This window comes from Salvia splendens, chromosome 10 (genome assembly GCF_004379255.2).
Source record: "Salvia splendens isolate huo1 chromosome 10, SspV2, whole genome shotgun sequence".
Classification (NCBI taxonomy): Eukaryota; Viridiplantae; Streptophyta; class Magnoliopsida; order Lamiales; family Lamiaceae; genus Salvia; species Salvia splendens.
Window position 1 is genome coordinate 17,219,963 of NC_056041.1, and position 19,876 is coordinate 17,239,838.

At 38.8% G+C, this 19,876-nt stretch overlaps 2 protein-coding genes across 2 annotated transcripts; both read left to right on the forward strand.

The window, feature by feature from the left end:
* The first annotated feature begins 9,830 nt into the window (after window positions 1-9,830).
* LOC121752474 (mitochondrial outer membrane protein porin of 34 kDa-like) lies at window positions 9,831-12,665 on the forward strand. The gene is made up of 6 exons (XM_042147570.1): window positions 9,831-10,008; window positions 10,091-10,158; window positions 11,261-11,371; window positions 11,565-11,651; window positions 11,728-11,936; window positions 12,080-12,665. Exons 1-6 carry the CDS (start codon window positions 9,960-9,962, stop codon window positions 12,384-12,386), a joined length of 831 nt encoding a protein of 276 aa, XP_042003504.1. The 5' UTR covers window positions 9,831-9,959; the 3' UTR covers window positions 12,387-12,665.
* Window positions 12,666-12,745: 80 nt separating this feature from the next.
* LOC121752699 (probable inactive purple acid phosphatase 29) lies at window positions 12,746-18,454 on the forward strand. Its single transcript, XM_042147801.1, has 3 exons — window positions 12,746-12,778; window positions 18,022-18,115; window positions 18,189-18,454. Exons 1-3 carry the CDS (start codon window positions 12,746-12,748, stop codon window positions 18,452-18,454), a joined length of 393 nt encoding a protein of 130 aa, XP_042003735.1.
* Window positions 18,455-19,876: the final 1,422 nt, after the last annotated feature.

Sequence of the window (19,876 nt, forward strand, 5' to 3'; positions counted from 1 at the left end):
CTCCTCCTTTTCCTTCTTCTGCAAAATAGTTCTCAGCTCTCCTACCACCGATTCGTCCGATTGAAGAGGAATTCGATTGGAAATTATCAATATTTTCGCGATTCAAGTGACTCTCTTTCCCCGACGAAGGAATCTGCATCGGTGTCTCCAATCATCACTCTTCCAGCGGCCAAACAATACCGCCACCGTCAACAAGGCGGAGGCGGCGCTCCGGAAGGAGCTCATCGCGGTGATCAAGGAGAAGAAGGAGGCGATGGCCAAGGGCGGGCCGCTCTACGACATCTTGTCGCACATGATCGTGGCATCTGACCCCGAGCGGGAACACACAGATCTATGATATAATTTAGCCTGCATTTCCCAATTTATCTTCTATTTTTCTTAGTTTTGATTTCCTTTAATTAGGGAATTAACATTAGGTGATAAGCTATCGTTGCAATTTTTATGATGGGATGTAGTGTAGTATTTGAATTTTGTGAGATTTTAGCTATGCATTTCAGATGTAGCCCCTTTCTGTTTCTTCTTGCTCTAATCTAATTATAATATCAATGTTGAATTGTCCCAAAAATAATCATGCTAAGAGTGAAGAGTGAAGTAAAATCATGCTAAGAGTGATGTGTTTTGTAAACAAAAGTGAAGTAAAATCAGAACAAGAGTGATGTGTTTTGTGAACAAGAGTGAAGTAAAATCAGAACAAGAGTGAAGTGAAATCAGAACAAGAGTGATGTGTTTTGTGAACAAGAGTGAAGTGAAATCAGAACAAGAGTGATGTGTTTTGTGAACAAGAGTGAAGTGAAATCAGAACAAGAGTGATGTGTTTTGTGAACAAGAGTGAAGTAAAATCAGAACAAGAGTGAAGTGAAATCAGAACAAGAGTGATGTGTTTTGTGAACAAGAGTGAAGTGAAATCAGAACAAGAGTGATGTGTTTTGTGAACAAGAGTGAAGTGAAATCAGAACAAGAGTGATGTGTTTTGTGAACAAGAGTGAAGTGAAATCAGAACAAGAGTGATGTGTTTTGTGAACAAGAGTGAAGTAAAATCAGAACAAGAGTGAAGTGAAATCAGAACAAGAGTGATGTGTTTTGTGAACAAGAGTGAAGTGAAATCAGAACAAGAGTGATGTGTTTTGTGAACAAGAGTGAAGTGAAATCAGAACAAGAGTGATGTGTTTTGTGAACAAGAGTGAAGTGAAATCAGAACAAGAGTGATGTGTTTTGTGAACAAGAGTGAAGTAAAATCAGAACAAGAGTGAAGTGAAATCAGAACAAGAGTGATGTGTTTTGTGAACAAGAGTGAAGTGAAATCAGAACAAGAGTGATGTGTTTTGTGAACAAGAGTGAAGTGAAATCAGAACAAGAGTGATGTGTTTTGTGAACAAGAGTGAAGTAAAATCAGAACAAGAGTGAAGTAAAATCAGAACAAGAGTGATGTGTTTTGTGAACAAGAGTGAAGTGAAATCAGAACAAGAGTGATGTGTTTTGTGAACAAGAGTGAAGTGAAATCAGAACAAGAGTGATGTGTTTTGTAAACAAGAATGAAGTAAAATCAGAACAAGAGTGATGTTTTGTAAACAAGAGTGAAGTAAAATCACAAGATACATCAGTAACATTAAACGTAGACGGAAACTAACTATATCGAAGACGAATCTTAGAGCCTACAGCCACCGCGCCCCGCTCTTGTTCCGAAACTCCGCTTCTCTTCTACGGCAGCTCATCGTTGCGTCTCCTTACCCGCCGACGCTGATTCCGGTGAGTCCGACGTAGAGGTAAGTTTTGATTTGGGGTTTTTCAGCATTGGCGCGACGATTGAATCCGCCAACAGCCCCTCCGCCCCGATCGCCTTTGCCAGCTCCCCCACCACCGCCAGTATCCTTTCCGGCGCCACCCCCAGCTCAGAATTACGATTTGGAAGAAGAAAGGATCGCAGATTTGGAAGATTTCGCGTAATTTGATCGCATGTTTTAATTCAGAAAGTAATTTCCAAAATTACCCTCAGCATATTTTCTATAATTAAAATAAATAATATTTGTTCCATTAAGATGTGTGGCTAAGATTTGTTCTCTAGTTATACACTTAAGATTAGTTATACATTGATCACTACCATATATATATATATATATATATAGGGTTTTGATCTATGCAAAACTAGATTTAAATACAGAAATGCAGAACAATATCATAATTAGGTCACTTTTAGGTCATAATTAGGTAATTTTTAGGTCATGCTAAAAAAGCATGACCTAAAACGATCTTACCATGACATTAAACCCAAATATTATAATATGACATAAAATTGCTTAATTATGACCTTCCGTGTTTTTGGTTAATTATTGACCATTAGATCATCTAATCCTAGGGCTAAGATTTGGTCTGCATTTCTGGATTTAAACACATACTTATTTTGATCATCTCCCTATATATATATATATATATATATATATATATATATATATATATATATATATGATTGTGATCAATTGAGATTTTTAGGCCTAATTGAGAATTAAGATGCATTATCAGCCATTCATTTTTTCATAATGAGTGGTCTAGAAAATGCCACATAGAGTTTATTTTTGAATTAATTTATTACAAAAGGGTTGAATTAAGATAAACATGTTAGAAAATGAGATACAAACTTGCCGGGCGAAAATTACACGGAAAATAAAACAATGAAGATTACACTGAAACAACTGAAAATTACACGGAAAAAGTTGTGGAAAGCGGTAAGCCGAGTCGAGGAGTCCTCTTTCCGCAAGACGAGATACGCCCTGGTAGTGCTCTCGGTTTGGCGTGTCGTCCCCAAAGATAAAACGGCTTCGTCTCTGAAGTAGCAACACCGCTAGCAGCAGGGCTCCGACGAACGGGAGTAAGGCGGGGACAGAACTTCGACGGGAAGATTATGCTGAGAGGGAGAGAGCGTGTATGCAAAAATGCTTGTGTATGTTCTGTTGTGAATGTGACAAACACAGATTTTGCATGTTTTTAAGGGCTAGATTTGACTAGTTTTAAATGTCAATCATGCAAATTATATTCTTAAATTGCATATATTATATATTTGGTATTTTGAACGTGTTTGTTGATAAATGATAGAAAAAGATAGGAAAAAGATGCAAAAAGGTCAAGGTATAGCAGCCTCTGTTCGAGCCCATTCTACTAGTAAGTTTAAAGTCCAATTAGTGCTTACTGCATGCCATTCTCTTCGTCTTCGAAAGAGCGTCGTGTGGACTTGTTGAACGTCTCAATCGGAGTTCTGTAGAGAAAGTTATGACCATTCTACGAACATTGCGCAGTGCAGTCAAAACTGACGAAAATATAGGCGGAAATTCAAGGAATAAAATAAATTGTTATCCAAATCTCTCCCATTTATTTGTAGGGCACGAAAATCATTAAAAATAAACCTTTCTCCGCCTATAAATACCCAAACCTAATTCATAATCTCCATCTCAGAGCCTCCAATCCTACTCCCTCTCTACACTTTCTTCCATTTCATATTCCATACATAATTCATTCATCTTCCATTGGAGCGGAGCTCTGCAGATCCAGGCAAGAGAAGATTGAAGATTCAACCTTGGGTTTTATCAATTTCTTTCATGTCTAGTACTTTTATTATTGATTTTACTACTTGTCTATGAGTAGTTAAACATCATTTTTAGATTTTTTGGTGAAGACTATTATGAACATGTTTTGATTTATTGAATTGAACTTTTTCCTAGCTCTTGTGATTGTTTTACTTGTTCTCGTGCTTTTATTGTTCTTTTGTCTGGCCAACTTTAGAACTATGTCCGTCTAACTAGATTAATCGAGAGATAGCTAGTTTTACGTGGTAAAAGGAACGAGTACAACACATAGGTTTATCTGCACTCGAGAGAGGGGACCCTTTGTGAGGACTTGAGTCTTAGGAACTTAAGGAGTTATAATCTAATCTATTGGAAGGAGACTTTGATAGTTAGAGTCTAATCTACTGGATAGGTGCACTTGAGAGATGGCTTATCTGAAAATCGCGACTTTTCTAATAATCCTGGAGACACATAAAGGTAAAGGTTCTGTGAGATTAATCATCACGAGGTCGTAGTAGTTGGATCCTAAAACTCTACTTTATTTAGCCTGCTTTGTATTATTTTGTTTTTATATTTGTTTATATTTATGTCTAGTTTATAAAACCAAAACCAATAATACCCTGTGTCTCTAGATAGTATATGGCGCTTAGTATATGATAGCCAGTTGCAATCTTATTCCATGCGTTCGATATCCCGGTACTGACCTTTAGCTATACTAGTTCTACCCTGTAAACTTGCAGGTATTTTTAGTGCTAATAAACAGTGCATCAAGTTTTTGGCGCCGTTGCCGGGGAATATTATTGCTTTAAGTTGATATTGTAGAACGGTTGATAATACTAATTTAGAGTATAATTTTTTGTATAGTTTTATTTTGATTTTTTTTATCTGTTTTACAAGGGTTGCTATTTGAGGAGAGCACGAAGCACAACAATGGATTACCATCCGCTCCGGTACAAAAGGCATCCCAAAGGAAGTCCCAAGAATGGGGCCTAACTTATGAGCTTCAAAGAACGTCAAGCTAAAGACGTTAACCAATCGCTTGTTGGGAGGCAACCCAACATCAGTATCATTTTTTTTATTTAATTTTGTTTTAGTTTAATGTGTTTTCTTAGTTTACTCACGTCCCTACCGACTTTACAAACTTATTCTTAACTTAGTTTTGAATAAGTTTGGGGGGATGAAGTGGTGGACCGTGAGTTTAGTTGTTTTTTATTAGTTTTATTTTATTTAATAAACCCGAGGTGAATCTTGTCATGAGCATAACATAGAAAATTTAGAAATACTCATGTTTAGGAACATCCGACCGAGTTGCCTATGATAAAAATTTCGTTTATGTGTGGGTTGAGTTGACTTGATGCATTGATTTGAAGGTTTAGTGAAAAGGTGCATAAATAATGAATTGCTTGTTTGCCTTGAATCATGCTTATACCTTGTAAGACTTGAGCCATAAATTTATTTCTTGTGTGATTTATCTGCATTCATGTATTTGTCTCTAGAACTTGCTTCTAGTCCGCCTAAGTTTACATAGTGTTTAGATGATAAAAGAGGACGTTAGGTCATCCTTCTTAGCTACTTTATATATCCAAATTTATGACCCTATTCAAAATATTTTTCCCTAGCTAGCCACTTTGAGCCTTTAAAGTCTTTTTCTTTGGAAGCTAAATAAAAGGGAATATCCATACGCTCTTTGGTGAATTTTAGTTTATATTTTGTGAAAAGAGTTGGAGAGATAAGGTAGAAAGAAAAGTAGTGTGCTTACTTGTGAAAAGTGCATAGACACCTGTGGTTTGAATGACATATTTGGTTGTGCATAAAAGGAAAAAAAAAAGGATGTACAAAAGAAAAAAAATGAAAAAAAAAATTAAAGGAATTTGGGAAGTGACAAGAAATTTAGACAAAGTCTAGAATTTACTGAGATTTGAATTGTTGGTGGGGTGCTAAGTTTGATGTAGTAGAAATTGATCACTTTTGCTATGTTTGGGTTTAGTCACTTTTTAGCCATATTTCCTCACCTTACCAAAGAGCCTACATTATAACCTAAAATAAAGACCTTTCGGATTTTTTATTTTAATCACATAAAGTAGAGGAAGGATTACACTTTGAGCAAACTTATGGTAAACATTGCATGTTGCATGATCTGAGAGCATACACTTTTTCCAATATATACTTTGAGAGTGAGTGATAAACACACTTCTAAACACTTGTGAGCGCATGTACTTCAAGGTGATCAACGAGCTAGTAATGAAAATGCACTAATAAGCTTTGCTTGATTTGATTTGTATTCTTGTCAAACTCTTATTTCTTGTTACAATTTTTGAGGCAACTATGAAGTCTAGTTCCTAGCATCTGTGTTTCTTTATTAGTTTTTCTCTTGTTTTGTTTGAGAACAAACAAATAATTAAGTTTAGGGGAGTTGACAAACACAGATTTTGCATGTTTTTAAGGGCTAGATTTGACTAGTTTTAAATGTCAATCATGCAAATTATATTCTTAAATTGCATATATTATATATTTGGTATTTTGAACGTGTTTGTTGATAAATGATAGAAAAAGATAGGAAAAAGATGCAAAAAGGTCAAGGTATAGCAGCCTCTGTTCGAGCCCATTCTACTAGTAAGTTTAAAGTCCAATCAGTGCTTACTGCATGCCATTCTCTTCGTCTTCGAAAGAGCGTCGTGTGGACTTGTTGAACGTCTCAATCGGAGTTCTGTAGAGAAAGTTATGACCATTCTACGAACATTGCGCAGTGCAGTCAAAACTGACGAAAATATAGGCGGAAATTCAAGGAATAAAATAAATTGTTATCCAAATCTCTCCCATTTATTTGTAGGGCACGAAAATCATTAAAAATAAACCTTTCTCCGCCTATAAATACCCAAACCTAATTCATAATCTCCATCTTAGAGCCTCCAATCCTACTCCCTCTCTACACTTTCTTCCATTCCATATTCCATACATAATTCATCCATCTTCCATTGGAGCGGAGCTCTGTAGATCCAGGCAAGAGAAGACTGAAGATTGAAGATTCAACCTTGGGTTTTATCAATTTCTTTCATGTCTTGTACTTTTATTATTGATTTTACTACTTGTCTATGAGTAGTTAAACATCATTTTTAGATTTTTTGGTGAAAACTATTTTGAACATGTTTTGATATATTGAATTGAACTATTTCCTAGCTCTGGTGATTGTTTTGCTTGTTCTCATGCTTTTATTGCTCTTTTGTCTGACCAACTTTAGAACTATGTCCGTCTAACTAGATTAATCGAGAGATAGCTAGTTTTACGTGGTAAAAGGAACGAGTACAACACATATGTTTATCTGCACTCGAGAGAGGGGACCCTTTGTGAGGACTTGAGTCTTAGGAACTTAAGGAGTTAGAATCTAATCTATTGGAAGGAGACTTTGATAGTTAGAGTCTAATCTACTGGATAGGTGCACTTGAGAGAGGGCTTATCTGAAAATCGCGACTTTCCTAATAATCCTGGAGACACATAAAGGTAAAGGTTCTGTGAGATTAATCATCACGAGGTCGTAGTAGTTGGATCCTAAAACTCTACTTTATTTAGCCTGCTTTGTATTATTTTATTTTTATATTTGTTTATATTTATGTCTATTTTATAAAACCAAAACCAAAAATACTCTTTGTCTCTAGATAGTATATGACGCTTAGTATATGATAGCTAGTTGCAATCTTATTCCATGTGTTCTATATCCAGGTACTAACCTTTTGTTATACTAGTTCTACCCTTTAAACTTGCAGGTATTTTTAGTGCTAATAAACAGTGCATCAGAATGCAATGGATGCATGCCTATTTATAGGCCGAGTCCACCTGCAGGGGCATTTATGGAGTCAACAGTCATTATGTGTGCCATGATGGCTTGACTATAACCGTTGGGGTTATTGACTAGTGCTCTAGCCATTGGGAGCTGAAGAGACACGACGCACCTTTTGTCTCCCGTTATGCGTCGGGGTCCAGCGGGACCTTTTGTCTCCCGTTATGCGTCGGGGTCCAGCAGGAACATGACGTGGACCAGGATCTGTCGGGGATAGCGTGGAGTTTGGGGTGGTCTAAAAAGAACAAGCGGGGCTTGAACCACGCTCAACGACCAGCTCCAAAGAACAGCCCAAAGACCACCCAAAGACCAAGGCACACGACACACGAGGCCCGGGGCACGAGTCACGGTGCACGGTCCGCGGGTCGCCGGCGGCGGCGGAGCGCGCGTGTGAGCTCTGTCACCCGTCTTGTTCCACGATAATTATTACACATAATAATTCATCTTATTAAATACTTCATCAAAAAAGTTTATCATCCCCGATGTGGGATAATTAACACTTAGTTAATTAATCCCTTAGTTTTTTCTCGTAGCTCATTTTTAGCTTTAATGTGACCAACTTTAATATATTATTTCTCACTCATCGGGAATCGGATTTGAGAAAATGAATATACTACGGTCATCTACTCGGAACGTAGATCGTCGCTATTGCATTTAATTTCACAAAATTAAATGTCTTGTAACATTTATTATTAATCAAAGTCGTTTGACCAAGCACGATTCCAACAATCCCCCACATAAGTGGAAATTGCCATTGGGAGCTGAAGAGACACGGCGCACCTGGACATGCTACACGACGGGATACAGCATGGACTGTCGGGGTCCATCGGGGACCTTTTGTCTCCTGTTATGCGTCGGGGGTCCAGCGGGAACATGACGTGGACCAGGACCCGTCGAGGATAGCGTGAAGTTTGGGGTGGTCTAAAAAGAACAAGCGGGGCTTGAACCACGCTCAACGACCAGCTCCAAAGAACAACCCAAAGACCACACAAAGACCGATTGCAAAAATACAAGGCACCCGATACCCGGTGCACAGTGCGCGGGTCGCGGGCGGGCGGCAGTGGCGCGTGCGTGTGGGCTCTGTCACCCGTCTTGTTCCACGATAATTATTACACATAATAATTCATCTTATTAAATACTTCATCAAAGAAGTTTATCATTCCCCGATGTGGGATAATTAACACTTAGTTAATTAATCCCTTAGTTTTTTCCCATAGCTCATTTTTAGCTTTAATGTAACCAACTTTAATATATTATTTCTCACTCACCGGGAATCGGATTTGAGAAAATGAATATACTACGGTCATCTACTCGGAACGTAGATCGTCGCTATTGCATTTAATTTCACAAAATTAAATGTCTTGTAACATTTATTATTAGTCAAAGTCGTTTGATCAAGCACGATTCCAACAGTTTCAAGTACGTTTGCTGCTTCCGGAGAAAGTTCAGTTGTGGGAGAATGATAGCTCAAAGTTGTCCATTGATGTACTGGTAATTTGCGTTCTAGGCGTAAAGGTGTTTGAAGAATCCATACAACCAAATCAAAGTATAACAAATAAGAAGAAGTAGACGACGATAGTTGAAGATTGTGATTGAGTGGAATTGCTGATTTAATTTATATGGAGAGATTGAAGATTGCGACTAAATATATTAGCAGATTCAATTCCAAGTGATGATGAATCACAATGATATATTTTTCATGATTAAGTTGCATGAATTAAGTAACCAAAATAACTGTATGACAATTGGAGTTCCTAAACAGCCCTTGAATAAAAAAAAATCAGATTTCATTGATAATATATAACCGTTAGATTAAAATAAAAAGTGCATTGATAATATGTAACCGTTAGATTAAAATAAGGGTGGATGAGATTTGTTCTCTAGTTCGATATTTAAAATTAGTTCGACATTGAATACAATCTTATACTGCATCTCAATGCCCCATATATATAAGAGAGATTTCGGAATAAGTGACTATAACTCGCATGTCTAGCAAGTGAGCGTGACACACACATTAATGGCGGTGAACGGATAGGTGCATGGTGTGCCAGCTTACCTCTTTCCCTTCACCCCGAGCTTCCCATCTCGCAGCTACAATACCAGAATCAAATTTTTTATTACATCAACAAAAGCAAACACGACTTTAATATAAAATTGTCAAGTACAAAACGCTGGGGAATAACACAGCTCATTTAGCGACTCACCAAAAGAATAAAATAAAAAAGAAAACCTAAACTCATTATATCAGTCGCCACCACCAGCGCATAACAATGACGAGCCACGTGTACAAATTCCCCAAATTACACCCACCACAATCACATTCTAATCAACGGCTCACGGCGCGTTACCTTACGCTATCAACGGCTCAGATTCCATTGAAATTACGCCCTTCAAAAATAAATAACTTTAAAAAGGACTGAACGGCAAAAGAATTGCCTTCACCACTATATATATATCTCACTGCTGCCCAAAATAAAATTAGATATAGTATAATTCTGTGAAATTCATTGCGGTTCCTCTCTATCAATTTCATTTTCAGCTTGATTCCTCGAATTTCAGTGAATATAATCATGGGCAAAGGTCCAGGCCTATACTCTGATATCGGCAAAAGAGCTCGAGGTCTGAATTTGTATAATTATGGATTTTGATTTTTGTTATCAGTTTTTTTATGCATAATTTCTTTTTTGTGTGGTGGAATTAGATCTTCTTTACAGGGATTACAACAGCGACCAGAAGTTTACAATCACCACCTATTCTCCAACTGGAGTGGTAAGGTTCCCTTTTTTTCTTTTATTTTATGCGGTAATTTGTTGGATCTGGAATTTTCTGTTGCTGTTAATGTTTCGAGAGCTGTGGCTATGTGCTGATTTGTTCTTTCCTAGCTCCTCAACTCTCTCTCTTCCTGAAACTGGATATTATGTGATAATAGCTGTATTTTTACTGGATTTTGTTCTTCTTTCTGTTGTCGGGTTGTATTGAAATCATAATTTTGTTTTCTCCTTTTATCGTAGATGTTTATGTTGTGGTCTGGATATTATCTGATAACTTGGGGAATGCTATGTGGTTGTTCTATCTGCAGTTGAGATTTTACTGATAGTAAATGTAAGGGTGTTATATTTACTTTTTATTCAATTGATGATCGAATCATTCAGGCTTTTAATGCATAAGAATTTTCTTTGAGGGACTATTATGTTAGTCTGTGCATTTTGCCACCTTTGTAGTTTGTATATCATTCATGTTAGTGATTTGGGCTAACTAGAGTGTATGGACCTATGTTGGGATGTAGTATTTTTGTTTTTGTTGGGTGCATTTACTATCAGGATTAACCACATACATAATGGTATAAATTTATTAATCAATAATTACTTCATCAGGATTTCAAACTAACAATATACTATCTTAATCACTACTTAATGTGGATTTCTCCAATATTATGCCTTCCAGTTGGGTATGAGTGGTATGACTCAAGCTAATTATTTCAAATTATAGAATTGTCAAGGTTCTTGGGATATCCTCAATGGCTAATTAGTAAGTAGTATATGTAGTACTACTACTATTTTGTCTATCTGGGCTAGTACCTAATAGAAAATGCCCTAGATTACCTTGTAGATGTTGTCTAGAACTACACATGAAGAAGTAGAAACTGGTTGAGAATGCTATTAGTTTGCTAATGCGTGCAATTCCTGAATTTTCCCGTAACTTTAGCACTATGCTGTTTCTGGTTTTTGTTTAGTTTCACTGTATATATAGGTATTGAGTTCTTTATAAAAATTAAACACTACGTAATTTTGCTTTCTTGTTTTTTATTTTGAACTTCATACATATATTTTTGGGCCTGATGTGGTGTATATATATCATTTTTCGTTGACAGACCCTCACTTCTACGGGAACAAAGAAAGGTGAGCTATTCTTGGCTGATGTGAACACACAGTTGAAGAACAAGAATATCACCACTGATATCAAAGTCGACACTGGCTCAAATGTACGCCTCATATTTACTTCTCTATGTTTTGCCTCTTTTGATGATTTCAGTTTCCCTATATTCTTCTCTTGTTGTCTAGAAGATATTCCAATCTTTTCATATTTGTTGTATTAAACACTTTCAATTAATTTAACATTAGTAAAAGTGGACTTATGCATTGTCCCATTTAACCGATTTGTTGTCCCATTTCCAGCTCTTCACCACTGTAACAATTGATGAGCCTACTCCTGGATTGAAGGCTATATTAAGCTTTAGAGTTCCTGATCAGAGATCTGGAAAGGTAAGCTGTACTTCAAACATTTTCTGCACTGCTGTGTCAAAATACTATCTAATTTTTTGTTCACATGCTGTTGTAGTTGGAGCTTCAATACTTGCATGACTATGCGGGGATAAGCTCAAGTGTTGGTTTGACTGCCAACCCTGTTGTGAATCTTTCTGCTGTTCTTGGGAATAATAGTCTCGCCTTGGGTACTGATGTGTCTTTCGACACCAAGGAAGGAGCGCTGACCAAATGCAACTTTGGCGCAAGCTTCATAAACTCTGATCTTATTGCTGCCTTGTCAGTGTAAGTGGTCTCTATTGCATTAGGTTGCTGTTCATCTCCTTGATTTATGAAGGCTATTCTGATACGATCACGGGGTCTTGCATATATACTGTTAATAAACTCTACGCTGTATGCTTGTGAACGTTTGTTCGTGTTTGCTCTAGGAATGACAAGGGTGATACCTTGAGTGCGTCATACTACCATATAGTGAGCCCATTGTCCAACACTGCTGTTGGCGCAGAGGTGACACACAGCTTCTCAAGCAGCGTGAACACCATTACTGTTGGCACTCAGCATCAGTTGGACCCATTGACCACTGTGAAAGCACGATTGAACAATGGTGGGAAGGCATATGCTTTGATTCAACACGAATGGCGTCCAAAGTCGCTCGTCACCATCTCAACTGAAGTCGACACCAAGTCTATTGACAAGAGTGCGAAATTTGGGCTGGCCTTGGCCCTCAAGCCATGAACTTTGAACATTGGTGCAGTTTCAAATAATTAGGTGGTTCCCTTCCTTATTCCCAATTATCAGTTGCTAAAACTGTTGTCATTCCCCTGTCATCTTTGAGCCTGAATTTTGCGGCAGCCATATTTCTCTCTCTTCTTTTACTCTTGGAAGATATTATTCGATGTTTTGTGGTTTGGAAGCTTCCAGAATTCTCGGAAGAGTGTCATCAAAAAACTACTTTTTCAGATGACGAGCTATACATTGCAATAAATTGAATTTCACTGGGATATTTTGTCCTAAGCATCTTATGTCTAGCTTTACAAAAATGTGATGTTTTATACTTTCTTGGTATATATGGCAAATCAGTGTTGAAGGGAAGCATGAGAGTTATTGACGTCGTCGTGGAATTGGATGTGCATGCCTAATTTTTGGGTGGAATGTATATAATCAATTGGGTTAATCATGTTTTGTGTTTCTAGATTTCAGTATTTTTCAGATTTTCAATTAAATCGGTTAAAATTTAACTTTTCTTCAAGTTGGGAATTTTAAAGGAAAACTGTTAAGTACTCCTATAATCCATTAAAGTAGGCATGCACAGGTTTTGAATCCATTAAAGTAGCTCTGCACACGGTTTAAAAACCGCCGGTTCCGAATCCATTAAAGTAGGCATGCACACGGTTTAAAAACCGCCGGTTCCAAACCGGAACCGGCGGTTCACGGTTCAACATTTTCATGAACCGGAACCGGCCCGCCAAGGGTTCCGGCGGTTCTGGTTCCGGTTCAAAAAACCGCCGGTTCATGGGCAGTTCAAAACCGCCGGTTTTTTGCTGAAACCGCCGGTTCCGGGCCGGTTCGGCGGTTAATAATTTTTATTTTTTTGCATTTTCTTATTTATTTATCTATAAAATGTGCGTAAATAAAATTCAAAAAATCACCATGAAAATTGCAATTTTATTGAGATTACAAGTCACAACAATTACAATCACAAAAAACTTGAAGCCTTGAAGTTTTAAACAAAAAATTTAAATACAACGAGACTACTAGTCTACAACGAAGCTAATTACAAAAAAGACTTATAGTTCTGAACAATAAATTTATAAGTATATATACTCTTAGTCGGCGAATGAGATGTTTCTAAATAACTAAATTGAGGACACCTTTAGCAAATTCAACCTTAAATGTTGAGTTTAGTCTAATAATCAACAATTATAGTAGAATTGTCAAAAGTTTCTCGGATTTAGCCTTATAGAGAAATCTACTTAACTGACTAGAGTATATACAAATACAATTATTTAATTGTATTTGCATATTTTTAAAGTAGAAACAAATAAAAAAAAGAAATAAAGGAAAAAGGACTTGAGCTCAATTTAAATTTAAAATTTAAGTTGAGGTGCATACGTATCCCCAATGCTCATTTGCATTAGGGAATCAAAGCCCACATAGTTCTCTTACCTTACTTACCTATTTGGCTTGGCCGGCTGTTGACGGTTGGGTTGGCCTACGATTCATCCCCAGTGAATTCTTCTTGTGATTCCTCCTGACGATCATCCCAATCATTTTCTTATTCTCTGACGTCAGCTTTGGCCCAATCATCAAGTAACATCACAGCTTCCATATTTTTTGCGGAGAGCTTACTTCTTGATTCATCCAACACACGTGATCCAACACTGAAAGCGGACTCGACGGCGACAGTGGAAGCCGGAACCAAAAAAATCTCATTGGCCATTGACGCAAGTATGGGAAAATCTTTCTCGTGTGTTCCCCATCAATCGAGGACAACGATTTGGACGGGAGGAGTAGGGCCTTCATCACCAAAGGAAAAGAGTGAATCGAAATTTAAATCTAACTCACTTACCATACCTGAGGTCGACCTTCCGCCGGTGCTGTAGCTGTATAGGTCAGCTAATTGGGATTGCGCGTCGGGGTCATCATAATCAGTTTGAAATGTGGAGCCAAAATTATGTTGTTGAGGAGGAGTATGTATTCTGACTTGTTGGGTACTGTTATACTTGGTTTCATATTCGGTGTAGAGAGCACGCAAGTTAAACTCGAAGGTTTGTTGGACAATTGACCGGTCCGGGAGGTTTATTTGAAATGTTTCGGTTAGGTTTACTCCACATTGGTCATTGGTATCCGCTTACAATGCTTGAAGTGGACCAAGATCAATAGAACTCAAATTGTTATAATAATAATCTAAGAACATCCACAACCGTGCTCTTGCCAACGAGCACGGTTGTGGGCCCGACCCCACTTTTTCTGCCTGCTCTTAGGCAAGAGCACAACACCCACAGCCGTGCTCTTCCGCAAGGACGAGCACAAGGGTCCCACCATTCTTTTATTCAATTTAAATAAAAACATTTCCATAATATTAAAATTCATTAAAAAAACTGAAATAATATTACAAATTACAAATAAAATAAAAATTACATAATTAAACTCCTACAAATTAAAAATTACATAATTAAACTCCTAAAAATTAAAAATTACATAATTAAAGGCTAAAAATACCCCCGTGGAAGACTATTCATCTGGCGGCACTACCCCCAATTACTTTTGGAGACCCAATATCATGGCCTCATGCGATCGAAGTTGCGCGGGGGTCATAGTTGACCAATCGGCCATATTGAGTTGGGCCAAAATCACCCACAACGAGTTGGTGGGGGTGGCGCATAGGGAACGGGAACGAGAACGGGAGCGGGTTAGGGAGCATCGCCGGATGGAGTCACGACGCGAAGGTGGTTGGCCGCCGCCTTCTTCCTTCCTTGCGGTCGGCGTTGGGAACCGCTCGGGGCGGCGTCGGGGCTACCCAAGTTAGCTCCGGCAAGTTGGCTAGCCACGTCTTCGGAGCCGGCGTCGGATAAGGATACTGACCTTGACCGTTTGGAGGAGGATGTTACGCCTTTCCTATACTTCGGATGCGACCGCGTCTCCTGCCAAATGTTGAAGTACTTGAACGGCTTGTAGTTCATGGATTGGTAGGTCGACAAGGCGGAACTGATGATGTCGACCTTGCTCCGGCCGCTCCCTGCTGACCGCTCTTCCTGGAGGTAATACCCCTGGAACTTTTGGATTTCTTCGTTGGCTCTGTATATGGCGTTGCGCACCATACACTCGTTGCGCTCGATTGTTCCCGCCGGCCGGTTTTCATTGTACCGGCAACAGATGCGCCACCAATAATGATCGCCGGATTGGTTCGTGCCAACCTCCGAATCTTCGGAGATTGATAAGAACGCCTTGAACACTTGCTCCATCTCCGCCGGAGTGTACGGTGTGTGGACACCGCGAGTAGGAGGAGTAGGAGTTTGGGAGGGGCCGCTTGACCTCGCTCTAGGCTCGGGTGTCCACCCGTATAGCCCTCCGGGAGCATCTTGGTCGTCGATCGGGTAAGGCCGGTAGCCACCCGAAACTCCCGAGCTTTGGGTTTGAGGAGGGGCCGAATATTCCGTTTCCGGACTAGGAAACTGTTGTGAACCGAACCAATCGAGGTTCCAACCGTGGGAGCCTGGGGGTGATCGCCGTGGCCGGACATTGTTATGTTGTAGGAGTGGAAGAAAGATTGAGAATGGAAATGAGAGAATGTAGATGAGAATGGAAATAAGAGAATGTTGATGAGAATCGTGTAGTGTGGTGTAAATTTTTTGGTGTGAAAGTGGGGGTATTTATAGATGAAAATGTGTATTTTTGGGAGGGGGGAAATGAAAACAAAATTAAAAGTGGGTAGAAAACGGATATAATTTTTTTGGGAAGTGAGAAAATATTTTTTTAATCGCTTTTTTTAATTAAAAACCGATTTAAAAAATAAATCAAATTGCCAACGGCTATGCCTTCCATTTTGGATCCAAGACCTTTGCAATCAAAAACACCGTTAGAATCTCACTGAAATACTTAAGTCATTTGTCAATCATATAATATAAAACACACATCAATTCAGGAGAAGAGCAAGCATTTTTCATCGCAGTTTTAAAACCAAGTGATATATACATGCAATGCTCTAAAACACGAACAACAGTGCAATAATAAATACCCGATAATTCAACAGTCGCATTTTTGAAATAGTTGAACAATTTAAATAAACTCACGCTATGATCCCAACAACTATGCGACAGATATAAATCAGAAACGGGATAGGTTCTAAAAAAATCACACAAAGAATCTTTATGCGTCAAAGTAGAATTCCGACAATCATATGTCGAATTCTATCTATGAGACACATCCATGGTAAAATTTGTATATCTTACCTTCTTTTGATGGCAATACTTCTTCCAAGCTTTGCCAATAGGCGGCTTTTGATGAATTAATCTAACTGCAGTTCTAATAGGACTACCATGCTTTTGCCATAATTCAAGCGCATCTTATACACATAAATTCAAAATATGACATATGCATCTTTGATGAAAATACTTACCACCAATAACTGGAGCACAAGTCGCAATCAAGTCATTAATACTTGCAGTATTAGCAGTTGCATAATCAAAACCAACAGAAAATATCTTATTGCATAATTGAAATTCATTCAAAACTTGAATAATCAAAGAAGCAATTTCGGGTGGAGTGTGTGGTGTCTCAAATTCTCTAAAATCAATCAAACACTTGTTCAAAGTCTAACTATTGTCCACAAAGTGAACCGTAATGCCCATATATGAATGTCTATTAAAAGAATCAGTCCATACATCTGAGCAAATGTTCACTTTGTGTCCCAAGTTGAGTAAATAACGTGATAATTCAAATTTTTTTCTCCAAACATTGTCGAACGGTAGATCGTTGAACCGTCATTCGACCTACTCTTTTGACAACTACGTTCATACCACTTTGCATAGTAATCTCAAATTTTTTGTCATCATAAACATTAAAAGGAAAATGCTTCATTGCAGCCCATCTAGTCATAACGTCAGCAAAATTTTTAGGATCATATTTAAAAAGAGGCGTACCTGACGAACCTGAGCCACCAGGTTGGAAGTTTAGTTGGGTTTGGGTAGAGGAAGTGCCACATTCTACCGGATGCTTTGTCACCAAATGACGACGGAGGGTGCCATATCCCCCACCACTCGCAAATTTGTAGACTTTATCACAATAGTTACAATATGCATGAAACACCGATGTCTCTTTTTGAGAGAGCGGATCATTAGGACTTGGACCTTCTTGTAGTGTTTAACAAAAATATCAGATTTCAATGTTTTTTTAGTGGGTGGAGGGGGAGGCATGTCCTCATTTCCGTCGGTGCTAGACGGAATACGAGAATGAGATCTATCATCATTGTTGTCCGAGTCCGACGATAAAGACACGTCGTACTCGTCATCTTGTTGTTGGGAACTACCACCGCCCCTCCCCCCACCTCGATGCATTTCAGCGAGTAGCATGGCGGTCCTATGATCTTCTTCTATCTATAAATATTACTCCCTCCGTCCCCGAATAAGAGTCGCTAATTTCCTTTTCGGGATGTCCCCCATTAAGAGTCACTCTACCACTTACCATTTTTGGACATCAAAATTACCCTTAATGTTTAGCAAAATTTACAAAGAATGCCATTATTTACACTAAAAAAAAAAGAAAATGCAACCCCTCATTCTCGATTAAACTCACTCACTCTCGACCCTCTCTCACTGTCGACCCTCTCTCATGAATCCTCTCCCCCTCCTGGATTCATCGACGACGTGAGCTCCGCCAGGCCTCCAGCTGCTCCGATCTCAACACCACCTCCTTCATCCGCCGCTTGATCCTCGCCGAGAAGCCGAATCTCATCGTCTTCACCGGTCTGTTACTTAATTAACCCTTGCTGCTTTTGATTTTGCCGACAGATTTGCTGAAATTAGCTGTTGGTTGCAGGGGATAACATATTCGGATTCGATGCGAGCGACGCGGTGAAGTCAATGAACCAGGCGTTTGGTCCTGCAGTTAACTCCGGCATCCCGTGGGCGGCGGTGCTGGGGAATCACGACCAGGAGTCGACTCTGTCGAGGGAAGGTGTGATGACGCATATAGTGGGGATGGAGAACACGCTGTCACAGCTGAATCCAGGCGGAGCTCACGTCGTCGATGGAATGAAATTGGCTTTTTCCCTCTCTATTTTTGGGAGGAGTTTGAATTTGTGACATTGTTTTTTGATTTAATTTTGCAATTACAGTGCAACTTGCTGATGTGAAATTAGAGTGCAAGTTAACAGTGAATTTGTGAGTGGTTTTCGATTCAATTTTTGGCATGAAATTGGATTTTGCACCTTTTTTTTCATTTAATTTTGGTAAGACAAATTTAATTATGGAATTTAGTTAATCACTACACCATTAAATTTAATTGAATTGATTGAGGCAGTGAATCTGCATTTGTAAAATTAAAATTGAACATTGAATTGATTTAATTAAATTTATTATACCAAAAGTCAAAGAGGTCCCACATTTCACTACCTACCTCCATTTACTGCACCAACTATTCAAACACTTCCTTAAAACCCGTGCCGAGTCAAACAACGACTCCTAATCGGGGACGGAGGGAGTATATAAGTTGAAGTTTTAATCAGGAACACAAAGAAAAAATTTAAAAACTCAATCTTATGAAATTATGAATTGTAAAAATAATTTTATTTTTTAGAACTTACTTGCATGCGTTCAACCGCCACTAGGGAAACCTCTTCCATAACTTCTCGACGACTAGGTCGCTTTGATCTTTGGGGACGATTACTTTGATCTTGGGCAATTCTTTTGCCCTGATCACCACGTCCCGGTCCACCACGAGAAGAAGATATAATGCAAAATGAAAGTAGTATGAAATATGGAGTATTGAATAAATGGTAAATTACGAAAACAACAACAAATATAGTAGTAAACAACTTGAGCAATTAGAGTGAATGAGGATAGAGGATAGAGAATAGAGAAATTGAGATTGAGAACGAAATCCTTGTTAACACAAGAATGAGGTGAGTAAAAATGATGGGGAAGTGAGGTATTTATAGGAGTAAAATTGGAAGAAATAAAAAAAATTAAATTTCAAATTTCGACCGGTTTATCGCCTGAACCGGCGGTTTCAGGCTGAATCGGCGGTTCAGTCCACGGTTTCTGACGGTAACCGCCGGTTTCTAGCCGAAAACCGGCGGTTTCTGACCGGTTTTCAGGCCTATACGCTGCCACCTGAAAAAGGTCCGGAACCGTCGAAAATCGGCGGTTCAAACCCGTGGTTTTCGGCAGAAACCGCCGGTTTCTGACGTAAACCGCCGGTTTTTCTGCACACCTAGCCTGAAAACCTACGCCCTAGCCGGAATCCTACCGTTGGAACCGCCGGTTCAAACAGGCGAACCGGCGGTTTTGAACCGCCGGTTACGGTTCACGCTTTTTTTGAACCTGAACCGGCCCGCTTGAACCGCCGAACCGCCGGCGCCGGTTCCGGTTTGTGAACCGGCGGTTCCGTACCTCCGGTTAACCGACAGTCCAATTCGGTTTGTGCATGCCTACATTAAAGGATCTGACAAATCAACTTATGGTTCTTGATTATGTTAAGTTTGATACTAAGTCAATTTTCCTTCG